Source organism: Petromyzon marinus, chromosome 50, assembly GCF_048934315.1.
Source record: "Petromyzon marinus isolate PM22_M1 ecotype Great Lakes invasive population chromosome 50, UKy_Petmar_22M1.pri1.0, whole genome shotgun sequence".
In the NCBI taxonomy this organism is placed as follows: Eukaryota; Metazoa; Chordata; class Hyperoartia; order Petromyzontiformes; family Petromyzontidae; genus Petromyzon; species Petromyzon marinus.
The window spans coordinates 3,458,799-3,484,205 of record NC_133716.1 but is presented as its reverse complement, the minus strand read 5'-3'; the positions used below and the strand labels follow the sequence as shown (position 1 = coordinate 3,484,205).

The window sequence follows — 25,407 nt, the reverse complement described above, 5'->3', positions numbered from 1 at the left end:
CGGCGGAATTCGCGCCGCGGTTTAAACCCCCCCCCCCCCCCCCCCAAAAAAAAATACAAAAACCCAAAGCAGACGTCGCGTTTATCTGCGTCTATGCCGATGGAAACAAAGAAATCTGTACGAGCCGTGACATGAACACAAAACTACATCCAGTGAGCGCGCCTTTGTTCAGCCTGAAAGCCGCAATTCCTGAGCGTGGCTGGGACCCAGGCTCAGAGTCGGCTCACTTGAGCCAGAGTCGAGCCAAGCCTGAGCAGAGACGTGACTAATAATTCGAGCTTAAATGGTCCAAGCTTCATCGGCTTGTTCCGAGAGAGGAAAGTGACAATGATGGTGATTATGGTGATGGACGTGGTGCTGCCCCCCCCCCCCCCACCTCGTGTGCTGTGCCGGCCTTCATGGGTGCTCACTAACAGCACTTTCCGCCCCAACAGTCTGTTTAGGCTATAGGGGAGATCGTGGTCTCTGTTTGATTTCAATGATGATGGTGGTGATAATGATGATGGTGGTTGTGGTGGTAATGATGAAGTTCTTCTCGAGCCACAAGCGATTCGCGGCCACTCCACCACAGCGCTGCGCGGGTGCAGCGCACGTGCCCCACAATAGCCAAGACGGAGGCGCCTCTCCATCAAAGCTCACGCATAAATCGGTGCCTTCCCGTTGCTTTCTGCCGCCAATTCCCCCAACTCCTCCTAAGCGACGTCGCTGACGAGGCTCTAACGAGACTCGCCTTGCCCGCGGCTCTACGCCTCTCTCTCTCCTACCATGACATAATGAGAAGCTCGACTGAGCCGCAGCCTTACCGCTGCGTGATCCAACTGGGTTCGGCTGTCCGCACAGAGCGACTGGGTGGCATTCGGCCTGACCACAATCAAGATCGAGATGTCATCGTATCAACAACATCATGAATCTTCATCATCACCAATGGTTATTTGTCTGGCTTCATTACCGCCCTGTGAATAGGCGCGCGCGCGCGTGTGTGTGTGCCAAAGGCGGTTCGGGCGTGATGCTGGCCACCCACCCCCACGTGTGCCGTGTCGGCCTTCATAGGTGCTCACTAACAGCACTTGCCCCAACAGTCTGTTACAAGCTATACGGGGGATTTTTGTCTTTGTCTATTCAGCCACCGCAAATCACTGCTGGCACTGGCGTCACGCCAGAGGGCCTTTCTAAAAGAGACCGCGACTCAATTGGCTCATAGTTGGGTTTGCGTAAGGCAGTTTCCCCCCCCAAACCACACCAACTAAATACCACACAGATGTCTTGAGACGCAGTTCCACTTGGACACTATATACACATTTTTTTGTAATAATATATAATAGTAATGCAATACATTACAGTCCTGTATAAATCCAAGGCTGGATGAAGACCTACCCATGTCATTTTGGTCGTGGAAGTAGTTTAACCTATACTTCACCACGCTGGTAAGTGCCACTGATGTTAGCTGTGGCCGGGAACTGAACTCGGGTCGCCGAATTCATAATAGGTGCCTGAACCACTTGATGTACTGGTGCCTGCCATGGGAATGTGGAGTTCCACCACTGGTCCCGGGTCATCAACTGAGAGGAGCACCATCCCAGATCTCGTTCGAGCGGGGAAATCACTGTGACCTCTTGGCACGTTCCTCTTGATGTGTACCGTGTACGCACAGCCTCTTTGTAAATCCACTGCTGGTTGAAGATCTCCCTCCGACGTACGGGGTTCTGGGGGTCATTTAACCATACTTCACCACGCAACGCGGTGCAGGGTGGGCAGCAGAGAGGTGGCAGCTGCCCACCACGTGATTCCCGCAGCCTACAGCAGCACCCTGTTGCGCAACCGTGATCGCCCAGCCAAGCGCTGTCCGGGGCGCGACCGCTGCTTAGCTTCAGAGATTGTGCGCATTGCGGAAATTACGTGGCGCTCATCACACGCGATGACCCCTTAAACGTGAGAGGCCGGCCGACACCGCAACACTGACACGTGCAACCACCCCCCCCCCTCCCTCCAAAACCCCGTGTCTCCTAATCCGGGCCACGGCCCAGAACGATCGCACGCTCTGTCGGCGCGCGCGAGGTTGCGAGAACGGCGTCCACGAATTCTTGTTTGGGACACCGCGACCGGCCCCCCGACCACTGAATGTACAACTTAAATCACCCCATAGGACCGCCGTCCACACTTCGTGACTCGACCAAGATTCGCAGCGGGACGTTTGTGCCAACACCGCCAGTGAAGGATAACGACGTCGCAAAGGCCAGGGGGGGGGGGGGGGCGGGCGGCGGGGAGTGGACACCTGACGGGTCGCTGTAATTGGCGGAACGTGCCCGGTGATTGGAGTGCCTCGTTACGATCGATGTGGGCACGCCGAGTGGAAATGCGCCGTTACGTTTTGCTGGGCCCCATCCGGGCTGCGTCGGCTGCCTGAATTCGCCCCGCGATGCCTGTGGGTTGGCAGCAAGGGCGGGCATCGTTGCCGCCAGAACATCGGAGCAGAAGAGAGCCACTCCGCTCCCACCACCTTCGAACCTCTGCTTCCCTCCTCGCGTGACACACAACGACAACCGCCATTCGTCACTAAGTGGCGGTGACGTAACCAGGCTATGTGCACTTTAAGGCCGTTACAGACACACACACACAAGGACGAATACAAGGACACATACACACGCAAACCTAACCCTCGTCACCGGGATACACTCAAATGCAAACAACAAACTCTAAATATTTTCAAAATAAAATTATGCTCCATGCAATTGCTATACGAACACTGCCACATAACGCACATGCATGCCAACACGCACATGCACAATGCTAAATATGGAAACAAAACAATAATATAAATGAACTGTGACTTTCCTTAATGAATGAAATAATGTCACGGGTAATTGTTTCATGGGCCGCTCTGTGATGTTTGGGTCTTGGATCGAATTGTATCCCCCGTAAATCTGGCCTTACCTGGCAGAGGGGCCCAGAGTTTTTCTGGCGAGGACGTTAAAGATTCGTGGCAACTGATGGGTATAATTGTTTCCAGAGGGCTGGGAAGCAGGGGAAGACCGTAAAAGTTCAGCCCACAACCATGCGCACACTTTCCACAGAAATATAAAACACAAATATGGGAAAAAATCACGCGTCTAATTTTACAGCGAAACCACATCGCCGATCCATCATGGACATGTCAAATGTACATTAGCGAAATGAGGCTGGGCGTTATTAATAACAAGTGAAGATTCTCGCCCGTGATACATATATATAAAAAAACTCGGCTCACGGGTGTAGAGAGGTTGTGCTTTCAGCCCTGTTTACCCAGCGACTGCATTGAAATAAAAACCCCATCGCATTAAATCTTTCAGTCAAATTGGGAACAAAGTTGCAGCTTTGATATGTAAAACAAATTTTTTAACGCTGTGTCATTAATATATCTACAGCAGGGCACGTGGGAAGGTGCAGCATCCACAGTGTATGGATGAGGTCACTTGAAGGTAGCTCAGTAGTAGTTCTGTGATATCCACTTCCAAGGGCCGTTCACTCTGCGAGGGTTCCGAATGGACGCTCCACCTCGTGACGTCACACTGATGGATCAATTGGCATAAAATTGGGCAAAGGGAGATTTAAATAAATATAAACAGCCCATATGCTCTAACTATCATGGCGAGGTGTCAATCTCAATTGGCGCAACTGAGCCAGTAGTGGAAATTCCACATTCTGATGGTGTGAATCAGAATCTCTGCTATGGTTGGAAATGTATCGTGTGGAAATGTATAACAGCCACATACTCTAAACGCGTGCTTCTATGTATGGAGGGAAAAACCTGAGGATCTGGAAAAAAATATTATATGCAACCACGGGGAAAGAGAGAGAGACGCGCAAACTCCAAATATCCAGCAGACGTTAGGATCGGGATCGAACGCGCGACCTCCTGTATACCAGGCGAGGTAGTGAACATCTCCTAGCCACCGTGATGGTGATGAGAGAAAGAGGCACGCAAACTCCAAATATACAGCAGGCGTCAGGGTCGGGATAGAACCCACGGCCTCCTGTATACCAGGCGAGGTAGTTAACATCTCCTAGCCACCGTGGTGATGATGATGATGATGAGAAACGCAAACTCCATATATACAGCAGGCGTCAGGGTCGGGATCAAACCCACAACCTCCTGTATACCATGCGAGGTAGTCAACATCTCCTAGCCACCGTCATGATGATGAGAGACGCAAACTCCAAATAGACAGCAGGCGTCAGGGTCGGGATCAAACCCACGACCTCCTGTATACCAGGCGAGGTAGTCAACATCTCCTAGCCACCGTGATGATGATGAGAAACGCAAACTCCAAATATACATTCATAATAAAGGTTTTTGGGTGAGATCGCGTTATTTATAAATGTGTCATAACCCTCCACCACCCGACACGGCCAATCAACAAAAAAAATGTCACGTTGACAAAAGACAATTAGTTCACTCTTGAACACACCGGTGGGCTGAAGTAGTGAACTAATTGTCTTTTGTCAACGTGACACTTTTTTGCTGATTGGCCGTGTCGGGTGGTGGAGGGTTACGACACATTTATAAATAACGCGATCTAACCCAAAAACCTTTATTTTGAATAATATTGGTCGCGAAAGCCTACGTGTTAAACTGACTAAACTCCAAATATACAGCAGGCGTCAGGGTCGGGATCGGATCCACGACCTCCTGTATAGTAGGCGAGGTAGTCAACATCTCCTAGCCACTGTTGAGACACGTGAGCAGGCTCGGGCAGAACGCATCGTTCGAAGCGACGATGGCCAGCGGCCGAAACTAACGACGGCAGTGGCAGCCAAAGAAGAGGAACGCGCCAGAGGAGACGTCCACCGGGGAGATGGAGCGGTAAGACATCAGCTACTCGTGTACAGATAGGGGCTGGGTGGTTTGTAAGTACCTATGTAAGTTGACCTTCTTTTGCACCTCCGTACTAATCGGAGGTGCGGGGGAAGGACAACAAACGGAACACAAAACAACGTAGCTCGAAAGAAGTTGGTTTTCAACCGAAATGCGAAAGCTCCCGTGGCTTACGAATATATGAATGGAGAGCGTTCCAGACGGCCGCAGATTGTTACATCACGGCATTATGATAGACGATGCTGACGTGGGGAGGCCTTCATATTGCAATTGGGAGAGGTCATAATTCACGATGATCATAGGCATATTGAGTCTCTTCTTCCGTCAAATAAATGCACCCGCTGTTCATGTGCGGTGCCCTGAGGTTGCGGCGTCGCGTTTAGGCGCCGCAAAAGTCCACGTCGAATTGTAAATTGTAGGGGGATGAATGCTTTGCACCGCGGGGAGCATCCGTCAGAGCAGCGTGGACGGGGGAAGCGGCAAAGCTCCCACGCACCCATCCCGTCTGCAGCCAACCCGCAGAGCTGTCAGGGTCGATAAAACTATGAAACTCAATTTGTATTTATTTTACAAGGGTAAGGCCAACTGAGCTATTCTTTCAGAAAACGAACCTGGCGAACACAAATTGAAGAGCTCAACGCAGTGGCTTGTCTACGCGTGGGAATGCATCGCAGCAGCCAAAAACTCTGAACGCGTGGTGATGTTGATTCGAAATGCGGACGGAAAACTCCGAATGACCCGGAAAAAAAATCGACGCGACCACGCGGAGAGAGACACCGCAAACTCCAAATATACAGCAGGCGTCAGGGTCGGGGTCGAACCCACGACCCCCTGTATACCGGCCTAGGAATTGTTTGTTGTTGTAACGTTCTTACCCGCCCCGACTGGACATCTGTTAAAACAACTTTATAGCTCAACAGGTTCTTCCAGTACAAATACATATTCAGATTTTGAGGTAGTTAACGTCTCACCGCCGTGGCACCCCATAAACCCGGCACTGGCTGCAAAAAAACCCGTAACTTTACACCTACAGCGCTGGCACCACCGCCACCACCACCACCACCACACTCCAAACAGAGAGACAGGCAACGCACACATTCAGATTATAATGCGACGTGGAGGCCCCTCTGCCACTGCTGGTAGAGGGGCCTCCACTCGAGGGAGCTTGAGGCAGCGCCTCGAGATGGCTCCGTTACCGACACGGATGAAAATTGGCAAGGCGTAGCTTTGTACATTCGGGAAGGTCGTGGACCTGGCCTACAAATCCCGTGCCTTCCGTTTCAACGGCTCGGTAATGGCACCATCATTACGACTACAGTCACAACATCTCACAGTCGTACTCATGAGGAATGGGAGAAAATCCGGTGATGGGGGGGGGATGTCCGACACGCCGCACGTGATTAGAAAATCGAGCAAATCCTTTCACCCCCCCCAAAACTCCCCTCTGCTGACAGAACCATCCTGGGGCGAGCGCATCTTGCGGTGCCATTCCGCGCTCAGCGTACAGGTTAAAGGCGCAGCCCTGCAATTTATTTCTCGCACCACTGCTGCCTGTAGGGACCGCACAGGAAGAATCTAGATCGTGTTTGGCGTGTTTCTCCACGCTGACCAGACGTCTCGGAATATCTGGGAGTAGCCACACTTCAACCAAACTCACACAAGAGCTGCCCATTGACTTAACTGAGGCGTGCCCATTTGTACCCTCGTGCGGACAGAGGCGAGGAGGATTTAAGAAACTCGAACCGTTGTTTAAACTGCCCTTGGCGGGAGATTGAATATATTTGAAGGGAAACAAGACGCTCGGCCACTACTGAACATTTCTTATAAAAAATTAAACGTGTTGGAATTGAGCCCTTTTAGAAGCGCAAGCAATTACTTTTATCAGTTCGAATGTCAACAGCTGCTGTTAATAAAAATGATTTTTTTTCTTACCTGGCACGCGATCTCTCTTTAATTACGCCACGGTATTCCGCCGCGCTCAACCGCAGATTTCATTACGATTTTGAGACTTGCTCAGGCCCACCTGTGTGAAGCCAAACATCTGATCCGAGTCGTGGGCAAGAGTCAAACCGGCACGCAGGCAAGTGACAGGGGGAATGTCAAATGTCTACGCTCATCGTATAGCGAGGCTTGCAAATTCAAATTGGATCGCGTTTGACGGAGTAGATGTGGAGCGTTTTGGCTAAAAATGAAGAAGTGCATTTCAAGTTTCGCTCGGGTGTAATTCCAAGCACACTCCTCTCCGTGCTTCTTTGTGCAATTTTATTTTCTATTTTAACACCCAGTAGGAGGAGACTTTCGCGACCAATATTATCCATAGTTAGAGGTTGTTGAGGTTAGATCGTGTATATATAAATGTGTCGTTAAACCCGCCACCACCAGACGCAGCCAAATAGTAAAGGGTTGTCACGTTAACAAAACGTGGCAATTCGTTACTAGTTCAGCACACCGGTGTGTTGGAGAGTAAACCCAATTCAACATTTACAATTCAAATACGATGATTCGTCAGTAATTACAACTAGCATCATCAGGTGACAGCTAGCATCATCACGTTGTGGGTTTACTCTCCAACACACCGGTGTGCTGTACTGGTAACGAATTGGCCACGTTCTGTTTACGTGACTAACCTTACTAATTGGCTGTGTCGGGTGGTGGCGGGTTTAGCGACACATTTATATTTACGCGATCTAACCCAAAAACGTCTATTATGGATTTTTTTCCATTTTGTCAGTGTTTTTTATTTATTAGTTCCGTGTCGTTGCACTGATTGAGTGTTTCTTTAAGCGATACCGTTGCAGAGAACAGATGCAATTGATCAAATTTTAATGTTAAAGAAAGCACGTGGCCTTGGACAGAACACACCACCGCAAGGGATGATGGGTGATGGCCAAGACTGGTGATAGAATAGCAGCCAACGGAGGGAGCGCGTGTGAGAGGTCAGCCGCTGTGGAGATGGAGTGAGCACATCGGCTCCTACACAGGACATAGATTCTGGCATCGCGAGTCTTCGAGGGGTGGTGAGAATTGGGGGAGGCCTTCATCCAGCAGTGAATAGACCATGGGTGATGATGATTAATTTATATGTATTGACATTAGAGCTGCGCTAAAGACAGAAGGGTGTTCAGTAACTCACAAGAACTTTAGAATGAGCCATACATGAGGAGGGAATGCAATGCAAGCAATAACGCCTGCATTGGGTGGGAATAGGCGCTCACAATGTGTTACTACAATACATGGACATACAGCACTAATCAGCCGAGTGAGCAATAGCAGAATGACTCTGAGATATACAACATCAAGCCGTGGGAGGTCGCTCTTTCTTCTCTGCTGCCCTCTGCTGTTTGTCTGCTGAAACCAAAGACTAAATTCGCATTCGGACCTATCGACCGACACAGAGACGCACACAGAGACCCATACCCCCTCTCAAATATGACGTCACAAAGCTCTGCCCCCCCCCCTCCAAGAAAATAAAACATGCTTCAAATCGCTTTAAACTATTGTTATTGTAGTGCGTATTTAATGTGGCACTGCACTCTGATTTTGTCGGAGAAAATATTTATTCAAAAGTCTGTTTAATTAAGTAGAACGTGTTGTCTCTATTTATTTAAAGTTGCGCATTTTTATGTGAGGTCGCATTTCTCACCCCCCCTCCCCTCGTCACACATCGTCACAAATGTCTGACACGTCCCCCCCACCCCTAGATGCGTGACGTCATTTATGGACGGCCCCATAGATCCACACAGAGACCCACACAGAGATTCAGAGACTCACATGGAGGCCCACATGTTTCAGTCCAGGCTCAAATCATTCCCTTTTCCCTTGGCCCATGACTACCTACTTCAACTTCTCTTTCTGCACAACATGTCTATAAATCCACACTGGATTGCATCGTATATGCTTTTGCACTCACTCGCAAACAAATAATGCCTTTAATTCCATAGACTAACGCGGTTGAACGTGCGAACTTGCAGCAGCACCATTGAAGAGTTTTTTTTTTTAAAGGATGCGTGGTTGTTGTTGTTGTTGATGGTGAGCTCAAGTTGAAAAACACGTGATCACTCACATCCGTCCACTGCGGGATGAAGATCACCCCAATGCAGCAGTCTCCACTTGTCACGGGCCTGCAACGTAACCACGCGTCTCGTTCGGGAGGACCAATACTTCTGCCGTGGCTGATCATTACTTTAATGCGGCTGGCTCACACGAAATGTATTTCTCTAAGACGATGGTACTTTGCAAGCCTACTGGCTATCAACAAAGATTCGTTCATGAGGCCATTCATATATATACAGAAGAAGACAGACACATATTCTTAGTTTTTTCGGTAAAGTCACGTTGAAGAGAAACAACAAAATAACAAAATATATATAAAACAATAAAAATTCTCACGACGTTTCGACCATAACTCAAACGGTCATCATCAGGTGTGTCGGTTTGCATAAATTTATTTTTAAAACGGCACATTTATTTATTTATATAAAAATAACGTTTGCGTCACGCGCAGCGATTGGCTGTTTGCCAGGACTAGTCCATCTATTTTTTGAAAAGAGGAGGGGGGAGACGAAATTTGTTTTTATGTATGCTGTCTGAAAGCCACTGTAAGCGTGAACAATCAATCAAGAACTGAAATGATTTATCAAATCTTTCCAATGATTGCTAAGATAGAATCCATCTTCTCGGTTGAAATTGTCTCTGTGTTTGTATATGTGGATAGCCTCATGAACGAATCTCTCATGGAAGCCAGATGGCTTACAAAGAACCTCCGTCTTGGAAAAGTCAATGGCATGTGAGCCTACTGAATTAGAACAATGATCTGCTACGGCCGAGGTGTTGGTCCTACCGTGTTTAAGGTCTGCTTTATGTTCACGAATGCGGTCCGAGATATGGCGTTTGGTTTCTCCAATGTAACTACTACCACAGAGGCAACTTAGTTTGTAGACACCAGGGTATTGTATGTCCGGAATCACATCTTTTACAGACGGAACCAGATCACGGATTTTATGTAATGTGTTGAAACGGACCTGGATCTTGTGTTTATTCAAGATTTTGGAGATCTTTTTTGTGATCCCAGCAATGTAGGGTAAAGTGATGGTTTTGAAAGGCTCCTCAAGAGGGTTCTTCTTCATGGTTTGAGTGATAGCTTTGCGGATTGTATAGTCGGAGTAACCATTAGCCCTAAGAGCTTGGTGTACGTGCTTGAGTTCACTGCTTATGTGTTCCTGGTCGGATATGCATTGGGCTCTATGATACAGAGTCTTGATGAGAGAATTCTTCTGTGATGGATGGTGGTGGGAATCCGGTTTCAGATAAGCATCCATATGGGTAGCTTTCCTGTAGACAGAGTGGCTCATTGAACCATCAGGTCTCTTTTTAATTAGGACATCCAAAAAAGGTATCTTGCCATCTATTTCGACTTCCATGGTAAATCTGATGGCTGGGTGTATGGAATTGATGTGGTCGAAGAATTGGTCTAGAGCAGGCCGGCCATGTGGCCAGATGACAAAAGTGTCATCCACGTACCTCTTCCATAAGGTTGGGCGCAGAGTGGCAGTCTGGATGGCGTCAGTCTCAAATTTCTCCATGAAAATGTTAGCTATAACTGGAGAAAGGGGGGAGCCCATTGGGGTGCCCTCAGTTTGTTTGTAGAAAGTTCCATTCCAAGTGAAGTATGTATTGGTTAAACAGTGTCTCACCAGGGGGGGTACCTCAGTGTTTAGTCCTTGATGAACCAAGTCTTCAATGATTGCAATGGTGTCAGGTACAGGAACCTTGGTGAATAAGGAAACTACATCAAAACTGACAAGCAGGTCGTCTGGGGACAGGGAAATACCCTTGATTGTTGATACCAGGTGAGTAGAATTTTGTACCGCAGAGGTGGTCTTTCCAGTGAAAGGACGCAGGATTTCAGACAAAAAACGAGCTAGTTTGTAGGTGGGGGAGCTGATAGTAGAGACTATGGGACGAAGAGGTGTATCAACTTTATGTATTTTTGGTAAGCCGTATAATCTTGGTGGCCTGGCAGCAGAAGGTTTCAATAAAAACTGTTTAGATTGATCAATTAATGCGGTTGAATCAGAAATTATTTTGTTGGTTTGTGTGACGAGGCTGTTGGTGGGATCTCTTTTTATTTTTGTATAACTACCATCGTCGAGTAATTCTTTAATTTTGTTGTTGTATTCTATTTTATCCATGATAACAGTAGCATTGCCTTTGTCAGCTGAGAGAACTACAATATCATTCCTCTTTTTTAATTTATATAATTCAAAACGCTCATTTTTGCTGAGGTTGCTAGCTGGCATCTTAGCGTTTTTGAGGGTTGCAGCGATTTCAGATCTTGCTACGTCTGCAGCGATGTGACCCAGGCCCCTGAGAGCAACGTCTACTTGGGCAATTATATCATTAACTGGTATGTGTTTAGGTGTGACTGCAAAGTTTAGACCTTTAGCTAAAACGGATTTCAGACCATCGGAAATAGAACTGTTACTGCGATTAATTACGACTTTATTAACGTCTAACTTTTTGGTGTGTGGGTCCGGTCTTTTGTTGAATAGGAGGTTAAATTTGGAAATCAGGTTTTCCTTACATTTGGTCGACATAGTAGCAGCTGAAGAGGCAGTCATATTGTCTACATGTTCCCAATCCGATGTGGACATTATTGCCGTCAATGATAAGTGTGATTTGTAGAGTGTCTTGTCTAACTGATCTAGTTCTGTGCGTATAAGCTTAGCTCTTATCTCAGAAAAAATCAGACTTATACGCACAGAACTAGATCAGTTAGACAAGACACTCTACAAATCACACTTATCATTGACGGCAATAATGTCCACATCGGATTGGGAACATGTAGACAATATGACTGCCTCTTCAGCTGCTACTATGTCGACCAAATGTAAGGAAAACCTGATTTCCAAATTTAACCTCCTATTCAACAAAAGACCGGACCCACACACCAAAAAGTTAGACGTTAATAAAGTCGTAATTAATCGCAGTAACAGTTCTATTTCCGATGGTCTGAAATCCGTTTTAGCTAAAGGTCTAAACTTTGCAGTCACACCTAAACACATACCAGTTAATGATATAATTGCCCAAGTAGACGTTGCTCTCAGGGGCCTGGGTCACATCGCTGCAGACGTAGCAAGATCTGAAATCGCTGCAACCCTCAAAAACGCTAAGATGCCAGCTAGCAACCTCAGCAAAAATGAGCGTTTTGAATTATATAAATTAAAAAAGAGGAATGATATTGTAGTTCTCTCAGCTGACAAAGGCAATGCTACTGTTATCATGGATAAAATAGAATACAACAACAAAATTAAAGAATTACTCGACGATGGTAGTTATACAAAAATAAAAAGAGATCCCACCAACAGCCTCGTCACACAAACCAACAAAATAATTTCTGATTCAACCGCATTAATTGATCAATCTAAACAGTTTTTATTGAAACCTTCTGCTGCCAGGCCACCAAGATTATACGGCTTACCAAAAATACATAAAGTTGATACACCTCTTCGTCCCATAGTCTCTACTATCAGCTCCCCCACCTACAAACTAGCTCGTTTTTTGTCTGAAATCCTGCGTCCTTTCACTGGAAAGACCACCTCTGCGGTACAAAATTCTACTCACCTGGTATCAACAATCAAGGGTATTTCCCTGTCCCCAGACGACCTGCTTGTCAGTTTTGATGTAGTTTCCTTATTCACCAAGGTTCCTGTACCTGACACCATTGCAATCATTGAAGACTTGGTTCATCAAGGACTAAACACTGAGGTACCCCCCCTGGTGAGACACTGTTTAACCAATACATACTTCACTTGGAATGGAACTTTCTACAAACAAACTGAGGGCACCCCAATGGGCTCCCCCCTTTCTCCAGTTATAGCTAACATTTTCATGGAGAAATTTGAGACTGACGCCATCCAGACTGCCACTCTGCGCCCAACCTTATGGAAGAGGTACGTGGATGACACTTTTGTCATCTGGCCACATGGCCGGCCTGCTCTAGACCAATTCTTCGACCACATCAATTCCATACACCCAGCCATCAGATTTACCATGGAAGTCGAAATAGATGGCAAGATACCTTTTTTGGATGTCCTAATTAAAAAGAGACCTGATGGTTCAATGAGCCACTCTGTCTACAGGAAAGCTACCCATACGGATGCTTATCTGAAACCGGATTCCCACCACCATCCATCACAGAAGAATTCTCTCATCAAGACTCTGTATCATAGAGCCCAATGCATATCCGACCAGGAACACATAAGCAGTGAACTCAAGCACGTACACCAAGCTCTTAGGGCTAATGGTTACTCCGACTATACAATCCGCAAAGCTATCACTCAAACCATGAAGAAGAACCCTCTTGAGGAGCCTTTCAAAACCATCACTTTACCCTACATTGCTGGGATCACAAAAAAAAAAAGATCTCCAAAATCTTGAATAAACACAAGATCCAGGTCCGTTTCAACACATTACATAAAATCCGTGATCTGGTTCCGTCTGTAAAAGATGTGATTCCGGACATACAATACCCTGGTGTCTACAAACTAAGTTGCCTCTGTGGTAGTAGTTACATTGGAGAAACCAAACGCCATATCTCGGACCGCATTCGTGAACATAAAGCAGACCTTAAACACGGTAGGACCAACACCTCGGCCGTAGCAGATCATTGTTCTAATTCAGTAGGCTCACATGCCATTGACTTTTCCAAGACGGAGGTTCTTTGTAAGCCATCTGGCTTCCATGAGAGATTCGTTCATGAGGCTATCCACATATACAAACACAGAGACAATTTCAACCGAGAAGATGGATTCTATCTTAGCAATCATTGGAAAGATTTGATAAATCATTTCAGTTCTTGATTGATTGTTCACGCTTACAGTGGCTTTCAGACAGCATACATAAAAACAAATTTCGTCTCCCCCCTCCTCTTTTCAAAAAATAGATGGACTAGTCCTGGCAAACAGCCAATCGCTGCGTGTGACGCAAACGTTATTTTTATATAAATAAATAAATGTGCCTTTTAAAAATAAATTTATGCAAACCGACACACCTGATGATGACCGTTTGAGTTATGGTCGAAACGTCGTGAGAATTTTTATTGTTTTATATATATTTTGTTATTTTGTTGTTTCTCTTCAACGTGACTTTACCGAAAAAACTAAGAATATGAATTACTGCAGTCACGAAAGCTTTAAATCAAGACAGACACAATTTAAACCGAGAGGAGGGGGGCGGGGCGCGCGGTGGCGGGGGGCGGGGCGCGCGGTGGCGGGGGGCGGGGCGCGCGGTGGCGGGGGGCGGGGCGCGCGGTAGCGGGGGGCGGGGCGCTCCTCCATTTCCTGTTCGTCCGCAGCCATTTGTCGCCTGGCGTGCGGAGCTTCAGTGTCGAGTCGTAGGCGGCAATACCCATCGCGTTGAGAGTCGTGCGCTATCCGGAGCGATGTCTCAGGGCCCACGAGGTGGGTGTTGCAGTGCCCTGGTGTTTGCAGCGGTTGATTCGCGCGGGACTGCAGAGCGTGGAAACGCCGCTCACCGGACTGGTGCCAGGCCCGTTTGACTAGGCCGCAAACTCCAATTGGATTTCTCATTGAATTGAATGCCCCCCACCTCCACCAACTGTTCATTGGCATTACTTTGATATTACTTCGTTTGCGCTCACATAGGAATACAGCGCGTTCTTTATTGTGAGTGCCGCTGTTGACAATATATTGCCGTTGATGGTGCTGGGCGGCGTTGCTGTTTGTGATGTCAAGCCGTAGCTGCTTAGAACAACACTCAATGCGTTGTTGGTCAATGATAACCGCGTGGCCTTAAAACGCAGAGAACAGTCACCCTGACGGAAGTTTTCACGGCTCGATGAATGAGAAGTGCTCTTTAAAGCTACTCCTTTTGAGAGGGTCGCTTCCTTCGGGCGAGTAAAAAAATTGTGCGCGTTACAAATGAGCGTCATAGCCGTGGCGAGCGCTGCTAATTCGTTCACGGTACACACCGTCGACAATTTTGTTGAGTTTGTTGGTACGGTGTTTGAAATAGTTTAATACGCTCTTGTTTGAATGCATTCTTGGATTTCCGACATGTGTGTAATATTATCTCTCGTGTGTGTGCGTTTATTATGCAAGGTAACGCGAGGGGTCGGCCACAGAGAGGGTGAGTAACTCGATGAAGTTACTGATGCACGTCTTACATTGCATGTGTAGCGAGTGGTGAGTGTGCGTAGCGAGTGGGTTGGTGAGTAGTTTGAGTAGTGAGTGGGTGGTGAGTGTGTGTGTAGGGGCTGTTTTGGAGTTGGCATTCGGGACCGTTACGTAAGACTTGATTGCATTTCCACTGTTTTGCGGGGAGAGTAGTCTTGACCCCGTATTTAATCATGTGCTACGCTTTGTCAGTCTGTCAGAGCCAAGGAAGTGAGACACTGAACTCCAAATAAAACATTTTTTCAATGTCAACAATGTTTTTTTTCTCAAAAACCAGTCAATCCATATCTGGCCCTGGAGTGTGTCAACTGTGTGGTTCGTCTTCGTTCTCAGAGGCCCCATGAAGGGTTTTCGGAACCAGCCCGGGGAGCGCTTTCACGGGGGGCCTCTGGACAACCAGGGGGGTGGCCACAGGGGGGCACGGGGAGGCCGAGGCGAACCGTACTTCCAGGGTCGCCAGGGAGATAATCGTGGCTACGGTGGTGGTGGCGTAGGGGGGTACGGGCGGCGGAACGACGGCGATGGAGGACCTCCACGCGGATCGTATGGCAGAGGCCGTGGCGGATACAGCCGCGGTCCCTCTTATCCGGTGAGGGAGATGAAAACATATCCCTGTGATGTTCTGTGGGCCGTGGGTCCCAGACACCTTCGTTGTGTGGGGGGGGGGGGTGCTGGCTCCTTCTTACTTGCGTTGTGTTTAGTCGGGGCCGCAGGGCGGGCGACGCCCGGATGGCTCTGAGTATCAGCAGGACGAGTGGCAGGAGTGGAAGCGCCCATACCCCAACAAGCGGCGAGGCGACGAGTTTGTAGGAGGTCCGCCGAGCAAGGTGCCTCGCTGTGACTACGGGAAAGGTGAGAAGGGACTAGGTCGCCGTCGCCCAACGTCACCAATAGCCGACTTCCTGTTTTGGTGCTCGGCCGATACCTCCTAAAGGTCTCAAGTTAATGGAAGATGCAGCCCAAGAAGTGAAAAAGCCCCTATTTTGTTACGTGTCAAAAAAACATTCACAAGTGGGCATGAATGGGCGCTTGTGAATTTTTTTAATCAAATCATCCAGAATGTGCCCAATCTCCTTTGACTTGGCTGGTAATGTCACCACTGGCTCAGGAATGACCACGCAGTTATCTATGTATGTTGAACTTCATTGCCACCGTACATAGACAACCGTGTTAATCTGAGGTGAGCATTAGCCTATGCTCGTGATCTAATTTCACAATTCTATGTTATGCTGGATTTAGGGAAATGCCTAACCAAATCACTCGAAATGTGACCATTTTCATCTGATCTTGGAAGCTAAGCAGTTGAGCCTGGGTAATGTTTGATGGGTGACTACAATGCATAACACATTGTAGTTTGCTGCAGGGCTACATGATTGTCAGCAGAGGGCAATGCAGAAAAATCTATTGTTGCTTTGTACTCCCCGCCTTCACCAACCCACACTGACCAGCGTGGTGAAGTATGTTTGGTTAAACCCCATGACGTGCCCGGCACGGGGAAGCCGTCATACAAAAGTAGATTGACAAAAAGGGTTGCACGTGTCCGTAGCACTTTAACCCCTCCACCTGACATCTCCATGTGCCTGCCCAAGTCCTTAACTTGGTTTGCTCGAGCTCGCACACATTTGTTTTGGCTGTGTATTTCAGAGCTTGACTAGCCACTTTGTCAATGTGTGTTATTTCTGCTTAATGCAGGAGCTTGGGCCCAGATGAAGAGGGACATCATGCCTCAGTATCAACACAAAGCGAACCGGTAAGGCTCATGCTGGATGGTTGAAAGTAGTAAAAAGTGCAAATGTTAATGGGTGGTGGGAAAGCGTTATTTACGGGGGAGGGGGGGGACCACGAGAGATGGTGACAACATGCGGAGGCCTTCAGCCAGCAGTGGCTGGATCAGGGCTGATGCTAATGATAATCATTTAGAGTGAGCGTGAAAGCGTGGTGGTGATTTGGTTTTGACCGGTGTATGCCCACGCCACACCTGTAACCCAGGTTGCCCTTTTAAAAGAGGCAGTGATGTTGTTTCACGTGCCCCAGTGGGTTTACTTGTGCAGTGCGTCGTCTCAGATAGTGAAGAGTCGATCTCGTGGCGACCTCACAGCTTTCTCATACTGCCAGAGTCGCACTTGTTAAAAACAAGATGGATTAAGAATTTTCGTCTGAATTTAGCACACCCAATGTTCACGTTGACTCGGGCATGCCCCGTGCCTACATTATCTACACACATTCGCCACAGTACTTTACCTTGACACTACTAATTACACGGTTTTGGTTTTGTAAGTCAGAACCTTTACCCTCGGTTGCAGCTCGTTTGCCCACATCAACGTGTGCATTCACTAGTTTGCACACAGCAATGTAGGTCTGCTTTTCAGTGGTCATCTCTGCTCTTGTCTCCCTCCCAAATGTTTTTTTCATCCACCCCAATATACTGTTGTGGGCTCTCTTGGTTAGGGTAGCAATTGCTGCTCAAGCCAGAACCAGCTGGAGCCAGTCTTAATTAAAAACACGTGCAGATTGGCCTGTCAACCAATGAGAGCACTATCAATGTAATTACCCGTACAAGATGTTGTCTCATGCCCAATCAGAGCCCAGCAGCGTGACTGGGAGGCTCTGATTGGTGAGCTGCAAGTGGGCCTTCAATTGGGCACTGGCTGTCTCGGAGTAGGTTCTGGAATCTCGTGGTTAAATAAATAAATAAAGGATGCGACCGGCTGACGCTCCGTCCACTCCACGCAGGTATCTGCAGTTCTGCTCCCTGTGCACGTTCAACACCAACGACGACAAGGAGATGGACGCGCACATGGAGAGCCGCGAGCACAAGGCGTCGCTCAAGATGATCGACAAGGGGTTCCCGCAGGAGAAGAAGCTCTCCCTCTATCTGCACGTGCGGTTCACACGGGAGTGGGGCTGCCCGTTTTTAACGCGATCGGTGACATGGAGGGGTAATGGATACAGATACGTTGGGAGGCGGTTCGGCAGAGCTCGGTTGTGATGTTGACATCAGGCCCTGTCGCGTTGGGCGTGGCTTGTTGGGGGGGGTTTGGCTGCCATTTATCGGGAACCGAGTCATCATTCACTACAAAAGCAGTCGGTAGAAGTTCTTAAAATTTTTATTGACTTCATAGAATAATCATCGCAGCTTTAGTTTGGAGATATTGAGAGTAGCTATTTCGTTCCAGAACGTTGAGAGTTGCTGGGACGTGCTTGGGACGACCGAGCGATCGTGGTGACCGAGTCTGTGCTTCTGTGCTGGGCATGTTGTGCTTCACCAGGAGAAGATTAAGGTGCTGAACAAGAAAATCGTCATGAAAAAGGAGCAATGGGGGAAGGAGGCGGGGCACGCCTACACACCTGTCGATCCTCTCAAAGGTTTGTCCTGATTCAGTGATTTTTCAGGTAATTTTATTTTCGCGTACAGATGCTTGGACAATACCAGTTACCTGTGTATGGTTTATTTGTTTAGCTACGGGAGGAAAATCGGAGAATTCGGGGGGAAACCCCTTGCAGAACAGTAATGCGCCTGAGTCGGGAATCATACCCAGGTCCTTCTCGCTGTGAGGCCACAAGCGTCACCACTGCCGCCACCCTGACCTCCCGCGAACGCTCCGCTTTGTCGCTGACCACCCCCCCCCCACCCAGGCTTCTGGTTTCCGGACTGCATGCTGAGCATGAAGGTGCTGCGCTGCCCCTCGTGCCGCACTTACATCCCTGCCTTCGAGAAGGAGCTGCGCTCTCACCTCGAGTCCGCGCGTCACATCGCCAACGTCAAGGTAAGGGGTGGGGGGGGTGGCGCCATGATAGCGGGTGCAGCGCATCCCCTCGAGACAAACTATTTAGAGGGCCGTGTTTTATCGGCAACGGCGCCGCTCTGGCCTGAGCCGCTCGGCCGCTTCGAAAGACGCCACCGTGGAACCCCACGGTGGCTAGATGTTAACTACCTCGCCTGGTATGCAGGAGGTCGCCTGCATATTTGCAGTTTGCGTGTCTCTCTGCCCATGGTCGCGTGGATTTTTCTCCGGGGTCCTGACTAAATTGTGTCGGATCTCGGATACCAAGCGGTGTTTGTGCCTGGGGAAGTGCCTCGATAGGAAGACGACCGTGTATGACTGGCCCTATAGGCTGCTGCAGGTCTACGTGATGGGCAGCAGAATGGGTGGGGACAGTAGAGGCTGATCTCCACTCACTGAATTCCCAAGACCAAATCGCCTGCAAAGGTGCCTGATATCGTCTGATCTCTCAATCTTAAGCATCGTAGGCTGTAACACATTGGTCATAGGCCACAGCGCAACTAGGATGGAATCGGTTTTCACAAGAAACGAAACGTTGATAAGGAAATGCATGCCTCACCATCACGTGTCAAGCTCTAGTAATTGAAAATGCAATATATTTATGCACGTTACTAAAATTTATTTCCACAAAATGCCTGCTCTGTTCTAGTGAGTGCAGTTTTATCTTTAAAGTGTAACTAGGGGCTTCATTTCAATAAAAAAAAAATGTTCCCACCTGTGTACGTGGCTGATCCACACGTGGGGTTGTGTGTGTCGTTTCACCTCCAAAACTCACAATCAGGCATCTCTGGAGATGAAATTGAACAAAGTAAAGTACATTGCCAAGTGCGTGCTGACAAAACCCAACGACTTCAAGCGGTACGAAAAGTATTTGAAGGTAAGTGCATGCCTCCAACCCCTGACTGTCGCGTGGTGCCTCGAGCTTTACTGCATGGGAGGCACGGTATAAGCATTACATGTTCACATTTATTATTCATCTTATTTTCCTTTTACTCAGGAAAGCCTAAAGATTATTTTTTTTCGGGGCAGGGTCCTGCTAATGTTGCGTAAAGGGCGATGTTGTGAGTAATCTGCAGGTAATTTTGTCAGCATTGGGATATTTGGCCAATAGCGGTTTCACCGTGTGTGTGTGTTTATACTTGGCTTATGAGAGGAAAGCAGAGAACGCGGAGGGAGCCCAGCGCAGAACAGGGGGAGAACATAAACTCCACACAGAAAGGCGACCTGAGTTGGTAATCAAACTCAGGTGCAGCTTGCTGTGAGGCACAAGCGTTCCCACTGTGCCACCCTGCAGCCCAAAGTAGTCCCGTTCTCGTTGATGTCTCCCAGGTTTTAAGCAACCCTTTCGATCAATTTGACTTTAATAATAGCGTGTCCCTAATAGTAAGACAGCTTGAAACTAACCGTTAATTTATAATTGCATAATCTTTACAAGAGGTAACGCTACGCACCCGCCATAGACACAGTCGGAAAGAGCTCGTGCAGTGACGCTTTCAATGATGTTGAAAAGTGTTACGAAAATAATCGGTCCGTGATCTCCAAATGGGCTGGTCCGTTTTCCACAAGTCTTGAAGCTCAGTGGGACTCTCCCAAGTCAGAATAGTACAATGGTCCGGTTGTAGTTTTTCATCTTTACACGCTTTCTATTAACTCACTCTGTCTGTTGTTGTTGTCATTGTATCCTCAAATCTTGTAACTCAATTTTAACCCACTTCCCATTGTGGTATCGACTGCAAACTTGGTATACTTTTGTCATACTGATGACAATACTATATTATATCATACAAATAAAATTAAAAATATTTGTAAACAATCTTTTTTTATATGTTATATTTTGGCTTGGGTCTAATTGTCCACGCTCAACTGACGTTGGCTGTAAATCACCACGGTCCCTTACGTTATGGCAAGCTTCGGGGCCACTTCCTGGAGTCGTGGAGTTCTTACATTACTAGTAGGGTACATTTCATTAAAGCGTGTTTAAAAAAGTAAAAAAATATATTATTTAATGACTGCCTGCTTTTGTTGCGTGGAACTCTGTGCATTCTGACAAGTCTCGCCCCCCTCGCCTCCCTCCGCCACTGGGACGCAGGGGGAAGATGCTTTCTTGGATAACGATGACGAGGAGGGACTGGACAAGGAGGCTTCTCAGACATGGGGCGGTGGGGCCAAGTCAGAAGGCATGAAGAAGTCACAGGGTCCGTCGAAGAAATCCCAGGGTGCGTCCAAAGCGCAGGGTGCGTCCAAAGCGCAGGGTTCGCAGAAGACAGAGGGCAAGTCGGACAAAGAGAGCAGTGCCACTCCCACCTCCTCCGCTACGACCACGACGAAGAGCAGGCCGCAGGTGGTCAAGAAGGAGGCGGATGTCAAGAGCAGGCCGCAGGCGGTGAAGAAGGAGGTGGATGTCAAGAAGCAGAAGTCGGACGTGGGCGAGGAGGAGAAAGAACAGAACGTGGAGAAAGAGGAGAACGAACAGAAAGAGGAGCAGGGGGATGAGGAGGAGCAGCGGGAAGGAGAGGAGGTAGAGGGAGATGAGCACGAGGAAGAAGAGGAGCAGGGGGAGGAAGAAGAGGACGAGGAGGAGGAGCAGGGTGAAGACGAAGAGGGGGATCATGGGGAGGAGGATCAGGAAGACGAACAAGAGGAGGAGCAGATGGAGGAAGAAGCGGAGGGTGAGGAAGACGATTTAGAGGATTTGGAGGAGGTTGAGGATGATGCAGCTCAGGATGAGGCTTAGGGCCGAGAATCCCGTTGCTCGTGTGGCTCACTTTGGCCACGCCTCGTGCCACTCCCATGCGTGGAACAAAACACGGGGGCTGTCGAGTTGCATGGGCCGGTGATCTGCTGGACTGTTTGGCCACCAAGGAATATGCGGGGCCAGAGGTCAACCGTGGCTGCTGACCCAAGAAACTAACTATTTTTTATTTTACCAGGTAAGGCCCACTGAGCTATAGAGCTCTTTTTCAGAAGCGACCCGGCCACAAATGATGGCTCAAAAAAGGAGCTTATCTCGTGGAAATTTATAGCAGCCAAATGCTCTAAAACACGTGCTCCTGAACAGCGGCTGTGCACGATTTGCTTAGTGCTCGTAAATTCGGTCTCAAGTTCGGCTGCCGGCCCGGATATTATAGAGTACTTTGCTGACGCATCGTAAAGGTGGATTTTTTTTCGATTTTCAATAAATGCATTTTCTAAAATTGCCATGACTGGCGCACCTCGGTATTATATATGCATACATTTGGGTTGCGTTCTTTTAACGCTGAAACGAAAAATGAAAATCATATTGAAATGTATTTTCCCGTAATGTCCCATAATATAACCTAAGAAATGATTTTATGACCTAAAACTTTCTAAACAAGATTTTCATGCATAAATATGGATAACCATAACTGGACAGGTATTTAAAAAGAAACGGCGTACACTATCATTTATTAAACCAGAAGCTTGGTGCAAGCCGTGCAAGCTGATTGGTATGGGCAGGGTGGTTACTGGGAGGGTAAGGAAGGGGAATTCGGAGCGCACAGTCCAGAGCGTGGTGGAATGGACAACAGCTTCAAGTACCATGAGAGGTTTTAAGGGTTAGATCGCGTAAATATAAATGTTAAACCCGCCACCACCCGACAGCCAATTAGTAAGGTTTGTCATGTAAACAGAACATGCCAATTCGTTACTAGTACAGCAACACCGGTGTATTGTAGATTAAACCCACAACATTTGCAATTATAATACGATGTTTCGCCAGTAATTACGACAAGCATCATCAGGCGAAAGAATTGTGGAGAAATCGTGTTTCGTTAAATATGTAAATAATGATGTTGGTCACGAAAGCCTGCGTGTTCAGCTTGAACTACGCTTGTTAACAAGTGGTGAGGAAGCGCGGCGGCCAGGCACGTGGCCTGGAACGCTTTAAAATGCACGCACGGACAAACGACAACGTGCATTTAGTGTAGGTATTTTTTTTAGTAAAACGTGATTTATTTTTCTTCTATCTACGTGACTTTACTGAAAGACCCAGAGAGTATGAATTCCTGCAGTCACGAAAGCTTTAAGTCAAGATGTAGGTATTGTTTTTTTTCCCCCCAAAAAAATATTTAGAAATGTTTACCCTAGATGTTGGGTGCAGCCGCATACAAAAATAACTAAATTGAGGACTGAACGCCATCGCCGCCCGCCCAACAATTGACAACCGTACGCCACAGATCGAAAGTAATGGAGGTGTTGGTCTGGCCAATATTTACATTGACCTCGAGTCAGTCCCGCTCTCATCCTCGGACATGGTAAGGTGGACAAGCTGAGCACTGGCTATGCCCCAAACAACCTTGTGGCTTCTGCTGTGGTCTGAATTCAAATGGAGTTGGGAGAATGGCATCACATCCCTGAGAGGGCTGTGTGATTGGTGAATTCGGGGTTGCATCACTCAATGCATAATAAACGATGTAAAACATAGGCGTGCAATGTACGATTTCTGCATGTACGTGTGATGCCAAAATTGCCTTGGTAGTGGAAGGGAATTCTCATGTGTGCCATTGAGGTCTACATGTAATCATTCAAACGATGTGATATCAGTAAATATGTATGCATGCTGATAATTTGAGCGTGTGCCTTGATATATCTTGATTGCCATATTGGTGTCCGCACAATTGTCTAAAATCATATATAACCGTTTACAATGGATTAACCAATTGTGATTACATCTGCGGGTATAACATGTTGCAGCGGAAAAAACGTTGATTTTATGACGAACATGATAACGAACGAATCAAAAAGGAATTTACATAGCGCCTTAACCAATAATTAATAATGGTACTTATGAATGTAATGGTGGAATCATCGTAAATAGAATTAACGTATCGGGGTACAACCTGTATCTTTTATATTGAGCAGTTGGTTATAATCAGCACAAACTTTAAGTTGGCCTTGTTTATAAGAGAGTGGTGGAGTTCAGCGTGTTAATTTGCAGTGTAAACTGTGGCTTTGGTGCAGATTGAGTTTTACTAAGGGAGGTGATTTGGAACTTTGTAACTCGGGGAGGGGGGTGCCCCCTATGACGAGATGTAGGAAAGCCTTTAATGTAAAGGCGGTCATCCAAATAAGGGCATGCACGTTCACAGGTAGAATGAGGAGCAGGTGGGTGGAGCTAACGGCAACAGGGAGGCCCTCTAGTTTGAAGGGATTAGGTCCTCGAGTTGTGCTTAGGATCGGGTCAAAGGGCGGACCCGTCTCTCTTGTCCTGCGCTGACCCTGTCAGAATGACGGGACTCTTTTCGGCGAATAACAGGCACAAGCACACTTGGAAGTCGAGTGAGCGAGTGCCTGGTATCGATTCCCGAGAGACAGTTGGGTACGTGGGAGATCACTTGTCCTGATGAGGTGGTCTCCATGCTGGGTGATTCTCTCCAACTTCACAGCGGAAGCGCCGTGAAGTTTATCATTGGTGCCGAACGTAGCTTCTCCGTGCAGGGTTTAGCGCGCTGCATGCGGACACGACACGGCCCGCATGTTTGACCCGAGCAGCCGTGCGGGGGAGACGAACATTGAGTGCCACCACAAATCATTGCGCTGTTCGATTAGCTGTTGGACATACTGGACATCTGTGAAAAGAGGTTTAAAGCTCATCGGATTTCTCCAGTTTTCCATTTTCTGATGTAAGGTTGGCAGTGCAAGAGCGCCACCTCGTGGCTACTGCTCCAAATTCAGGGGAGAGGCACTGCACAGGGCTGACAATGCCAGCACTTCAACCCCACGAGGGCCAGCAGTAACCACGGGCGTAGCTTACGCCAGTGGTGAGCCCCGCAGAGGATACGCGAGTGTAATCCCTGTCTTCGACTGCCACTCCATTCGTTTCAACCACTGGCCATCAACACCTACCTTAAATCTTGACTTAAAAGCTTTCGTGACTGCAAGAATTCATATTCTTTGGGTCTTTCGGTAAAGTCACATAAGCTCAAAGAAAATAACAAAAAACTACGCTTCCATCGCAACACAAGCAGTTGTCATCAGGAAAAGGGGGATAGCCTTTAATGTGGCTGTTTTGGTGTGAGAAATTTAACCTGTTAATGTAAAATTGGAGAGCCGAAAATAACTAACATCGGAAGGTGGCAGGATGGGAACATCACAGACAGTTGACTTAAACTGGTTGATGACGAAAATAACTAATATCGGAAGGTCCTCACCAAGCCTGCTTATTTTGATCGGATGCTGTCTTTAAACTCTTTTCCAAGCGTGCATCAATTCCATGCTTGTGAACTTTTCAGTTTCATATTTAGTTCCTTAAAAGTCCACATACATGATCCTTGTCATAGGATTAAGCATTAACTAATCAATTTCATTAAAGTGGCCGAAAAAGTATACTTCACAGGGATTAGATTTTTCAGTTTTTATTGTTATTTTAACCTTGGATGGGAAATCTGCAAAAACTAAACACACCGTTAATCATCAGACATTTACAAATTCATTTAAAACTACCACGTGACACTTGCAATTAAAACGGCAAATGGGGGGCAGGGGGGGGGGGGAAGCCAGGTTATATGGCAGCCTCCGTAAAACACCAGGCAAATAATGACGGTCGCTTCTCCGC

General features: G+C 47.6%; 1 protein-coding gene across 1 annotated transcript; it reads left to right on the top strand.

Annotated features, from left to right (window-relative positions):
* Nucleotides 1–14,173: 14,173 nt before the first annotated feature.
* LOC116953134 (uncharacterized) lies at nucleotides 14,174–23,419 on the top strand. The gene is made up of 10 exons (XM_032973009.2): nucleotides 14,174–14,313; nucleotides 14,974–15,001; nucleotides 15,382–15,637; nucleotides 15,750–15,900; nucleotides 16,741–16,798; nucleotides 17,782–17,929; nucleotides 18,318–18,414; nucleotides 18,685–18,815; nucleotides 19,615–19,710; nucleotides 20,923–23,419. The coding sequence occupies exons 1-10, from the start codon at nucleotides 14,295–14,297 to the stop codon at nucleotides 21,565–21,567; spliced, it is 1,629 nt and encodes a 542-aa protein (XP_032828900.2). The 5' UTR covers nucleotides 14,174–14,294; the 3' UTR covers nucleotides 21,568–23,419.
* Nucleotides 23,420–25,407: the final 1,988 nt, after the last annotated feature.